Genomic DNA, 4,803 nt, shown 5'->3' with positions numbered 1-4,803 from the left:
CTCGCCTTCTCTCCCCTCCCCTCGCCTTCTCTCCCCTCCCCTCGCCTTCTCTCCCCTCCCCTCGCCTTCTCTCGCCTCCTGTCCTCTCCCTCCTCGTCCCCCCTCTCTTTCTCTCTTCTCCCTCTCTTTCCCCTTCATGGGGTTCTAACCTTTCATTCATGGAGTGGCAGGTCCTGAAAACTCCCCTGAGACTCAGGCGCAGAGAGTCCCTCCTGGGCCCGGGAACCTGGGATGCGGGTTCTTAGGTTTTTCATCTTCCAGGTGGTGCAGGTCGTGCTGGGGATGTTGAGTGGGGTCCTGGGAGGATTCCTCTTCCTCTTCCACTCTACCACGCTGCTTGGATCGGGAGCTCCCATCTGGACGGGGGCTGTGGTGAGTGGCGCAGGAGGAACGTGGGCAGAGAGACCCCCTATCACCACCACCATCGACCCCATCAGAACGTAGACTGCAGCTGAAAAGACTCCCAGCTCTCTAGGCCGACACCAGGCTTCTACAGACGGGAAACTAGCTGAGCTAAGGGCTGGGAAGGCCACGGTCACCGGTCAGCTCTCCCGGGTCCCTGCCCCGGGCTTCTCCCACCTCTCCTCCCACCTTCGGCAGCAGATCAGCTGAGGATCTAGGACAGGGCTCATCTCCAGTCACTTGCACTGAGACGGAGGGGGGGCGGAACGTGCTGGAGGGTGTGTACAAGGGAGATGCACCTCCCGGTGGTTTCCCATTGCCCTCTGCAGGCCCTGCACACAGGGAAAGTCCCAGGGGGGGCTCACCGGACCACAGCAGTTATGTCAGCAGATGGACGTGTGCCACCTGCAGCAGGAGATGGGTGGGCGGATCACAGCAGGAGAGAGGCGCAGAACGTAGACTGTTTGCAGCTGAAAAGACTCCCAGCTCTCTAGGCCGACACCAGGCTTCTACAGACGGGAAACTAGCTGAGCTAAGGGCTGGGAAGGCCACGGTCACCGGTCAGCTCTCCCGGGTCCCTGCCCCGGGCTTCTCCCACCTCTCCTCCCACCTTCGGCAGCAGATCAGCTGAGGATCTAGGACAGGGCTCATCTCCAGTCACTTGCACTGAGACGGAGGGGGGGCGGAACGTGCTGGAGGGTGTGTACAAGGGAGATGCACCTCCCGGTGGTTTCCCATTGCCCTCTGCAGGCCCTGCACACAGGGAAAGTCCCAGGGGGGGCTCACCGGACCACAGCAGTTATGTCAGCAGATGGACGTGTGCCACCTGCAGCAGGAGATGGGTGGGCGGATCACAGCAGGAGAGAGGCGCCCTCTGTCCTGCCCACCCTCACAGGACAAGAGCAAAACACACATACCGATTAAGAGAGGAGCCCAGAGTAATCATGCTCACCCACCCCGTGGCCCAAAACACTGAGATTAGCTCCGGAACTGCCCAAGAGGATTCAGATGCACCTTTCCCTTGGCATCAACCAGACTTCCTGTCCTGGAATGATTGCCCGCCCTCGCCCCGAGGCAGCGGACGCTGATCCTGTACTGAGACCTCCTCCAACACCCTGGACCTGGCCCCCAACCGCCCTGGAGCTTCCGTACAGCACCTGGTGTTGCTTAAAAAGAGAGGTTTTGGAGAAGGGAAGGGCGGCTTACACCCGGCTTGACCGTGAGCACTTTCGATGTCCCTAAAATAGAGGGTCCTGCAGCCTCGGGCGTTTGATTCAGTCTTCAATACCCTCACCGTTGTCTTACAGACAACAGAGCTCAGGACCTCGGCTCCACGTAGGGTGCTGTGGGCAAAGGCCAGCAGGATGGTTGGCTTTGCCTGTGGGAGCTGAGGACGGAAAAAGAAGCAGAGGGTGGGGCCTGGCTGCCCTGAGCCACCCCTGCTGCTTCAATCTCTCCCCAGGCTGTGCTGGCTGGAGCTGTCGCCTTCATTTATGAGAAACGAGGTGGCACCTACTGGGTGAGTTCGGGGAGGGATTGACACCAGGCCCAGGAGCTGGAGGCCACCCCAAGCCTGCCGCCCATCCCGCGCCCCCTCCACTAGGCTTCCCGCTCTTTGTCCCGGGCTGGGCTCCAGAGAAACTGGGTCTCCAAGGTCTGTCTCTGCCCTCTGTCCTCACCAGGCCCTGCTGAGGACCCTGCTCACCCAGGCAGCTCTCTCCACGGCCACAGCCGCCATCATCATCGGGGCTAGAAGTCTCCACGAGTACCGCCCTTTTTTCTTTAATAGAATCTGTGATCTCTCCCCTTCCTGGGGGCCCACCGGGGCCCCCAGCTCTCCGAGTGCAGACACGAGAAGGCTAAAGCTGTGCACCTCCTATGTGAACATGCTGAAGGTAGCCGGGCCGGGGAAGGCACAGCGGCAGGCGGTGGGCAGGGAGGGTCAGACAGTGCAGGAGAGTGAGGCCGTCCACCAAAAAGGGCGTGACCCGTTCCGCCCCGAACATGTCTCGCGTCACCACAGCGTGGCAGTGAACAAAACAGAAGCGGTTCCTATGGCTGTGGGAGTTACGGATCTGTGGGAAATACAAACACTGAACTCATAATACATGAGCCAACACCGCAAATATGTGAAGAGCTGCGAAGGTGTTAAATGCATATTCAAATCTTGGGCTTGTCAGGGAACCAGACCACAGCCCAAGCCCATCGCTGCTCCGATGAGGACGCTGAGACCCGGTGACAGGGGTTCCTGGCCGCTCTCTGCATGCCACACCCACTGACCCCCACCCCGGGCTCCTTCTTCAGCCTCCCCGCACCCCGGAAGCTACCGACCTGGGGACGGGATGAATGGGGTGGAGAGTGACCCTGTGCCACGCTCAGCGTAAAGACAAACCACGAATGGCAACAGTCACTCTGGTGCCTACAGCTTTGGTCCTCTGTCCCCAGGCCCTGTTCATAAGCATCAATGCCATGCTGTTGGGGGTCTGGGCTCTACTGCTTCTGGCATCTCTGGTCCCCCTGTGTCTGTGCTGCTGGAGAAAATACCGATCTAAGGAGGTGAGTCCCTAAAGCTCGTGTCTGTGTGTTTGGGACAGCAGTGCTGTCCAGGGGAGACAGGAATGGAGAGCGCATGGTTTGAGGAGAAAAGCGTCATTACAGTGAGTGTCAAGGGGCATCATTCCTGTCTTTCCACCCCAGTAGAGGCCCAGCCCAGAGACCCCCTGTCCCTGACCAAGTAACACCCAGTCCAAAGACCCTAGGGAAGGACTTCCCTGGCGGTCCAGCGGTTAAGACTTCACCTTCCAATGCAGGGGGTGCTGCTGGTTCAATCCCTGGTCGGGGAGCTAAGATCCCACGTGCCTCGCAGCCAAAACACCAAAACATAAAACAGAAGCAATATTGTAACAAATTCAATAAAGACTTTTAAAAAATTGGTCCACATCAAAAATAAAAAATCTGAAATAGAGACCCTAGGAAGCTAGGGAAGTCCATGTACATGGTGGGACCTTGGGGCTCTTTGCATCAGGTACCATGAGGCTGATGTTGGATCTGACTGGCTCCAGAACTAAGCTGCCCTGGTACAGAGCATTTACACTTTCTCTCCCCCATGGGCTGTCCCACCCCCTCCTTTTCCCTTAGAAAAGAGACCCTCCCTTGGAAGAAACTGCTGGGAGTGAGTGAAATTAGCCCTGCTTCTCCAGAGGACTCATGTCTGGAGCTCTGCCTGGACTGGGTGTCCCAGCATCTGCCTCGTGGAAGAAGAACCAGGCCGGGAAGAGAGGCTCTCCTCTGGCCCCAGTTATCCTTGCCCCATGGCCACAGCCACTGCCCTGCACCACTAACCATCAGAGCTGCTCCGGTCCATTTCCTGCTCACCTTCACCATCCTGCTTGCTTCGTGTCCCCCTCTCGAGCAATGATGATAATAAACTCTCGTGCTGTTGCTTCCAGCTTCTTCCTTAGGGTATTTCTCTTGGCTGGAGGGAGGCAGAGGAGAATAAGCCAACAGCAAACCTACAAAGCTCGTTCCACTCCCAACAGCCAGTCTGGGTCTAGAGTTGCCGGCCTTGAAAACAGACTCTCTTTGAGGCTGGTCCTGGGACTGTAGGCCCAAATGCCTGGGAATGAAGGATGAAAGGAAGAGAGACTCTGATCCCTGCTCCCTGGTATGAATTTTGCCATACCAGGATTGCTAACCAAGGTGGAGGGGAGCGTATCATCAGCTAAACCCAAAAAATGAGGAAGGGGAGCAATTACTGTGTTTCAGCCAGAGACAGAGAAACCTGATGGAGATGGTGCTTGATTTGAGCTCTCCCCTTCCCAGAGAAACACAGCCAGCCTGAGATGATTCTGCAGTGAGGCATCCTGAGGAATAAATACCCAAACTACCCATTTCTACCTCTTGCTAGTTTTCCCTATTCGCCAAACCTAACAGGAAGTCATGGGACATTGGGCAATGATATGATCCATATAAGACACCCCTCTGGGGCACAGAGCAGGCTAGAGAAATATGGAAAGAATATCTGGAGAGGCAAACAAATCGTATCCGAAACAATTACTTTTGTTTGTGTGTGAAAAAATATGGTTGAAGACTTCCCAAATTTGCTGAAAGACACAAACGGACAGACTCAAGAAGCTCAACGAACCCTTCACAGAACCAACTCAGAGAAGTACAGCCTAGATACATCATAATCAAACTGCTAAAAACTAAAGAAAAAGTCTTGAAAATAGCCAAACAAAAATGACCCACTGGGGCTTCCCTGGTGGCGCAGTGGTTGCGCGTCCGCCTGCCGATGCAGGGGAACCGGGTTCGCGCCCCGGTCCGGGAGGATCCCATGTGCCGCGGAGCGGCTGGGCCCGTGAGCCATGGCCGCTGAGCATGCGCGTCCGGAGCCTGTGCTCC

The 4,803-nt window shown here is 56.7% G+C and overlaps 1 protein-coding gene across 2 annotated transcripts in view; it reads left to right on the top strand.

The window, feature by feature from the left end:
- Positions 1-3,830, top strand: part of TMEM176A (transmembrane protein 176A) — a 5,704-nt gene extending 1,874 nt beyond the window's left edge. Inside the window, exons 3-7 of one of the 2 annotated variants that reach the window (XM_007126650.3) lie at positions 262-372; positions 1,865-1,921; positions 2,085-2,297; positions 2,848-2,958; positions 3,541-3,830. In XM_007126650.3, coding sequence (XP_007126712.2) covers positions 262-372; positions 1,865-1,921; positions 2,085-2,297; positions 2,848-2,958; positions 3,541-3,582 — 534 coding nt within the window. In that variant the 3' untranslated portion in view covers positions 3,583-3,830. Of the gene's footprint in view, positions 1-261; positions 373-1,864; positions 1,922-2,084; positions 2,298-2,847; positions 2,959-3,099; positions 3,270-3,540 lie in introns of those variants that run through there. The other variant, XM_007126651.4, reaches the window with a different exon arrangement.
- The last annotated feature ends 973 nt before the right edge of the window (positions 3,831-4,803 follow it).

Source organism: Physeter macrocephalus, chromosome 5, assembly GCF_002837175.3.
Source record: "Physeter macrocephalus isolate SW-GA chromosome 5, ASM283717v5, whole genome shotgun sequence".
NCBI lineage: Eukaryota > Metazoa > Chordata > Mammalia > Artiodactyla > Physeteridae > Physeter > Physeter macrocephalus.
This window is presented reverse-complemented; position numbering and strand designations above follow the sequence as displayed.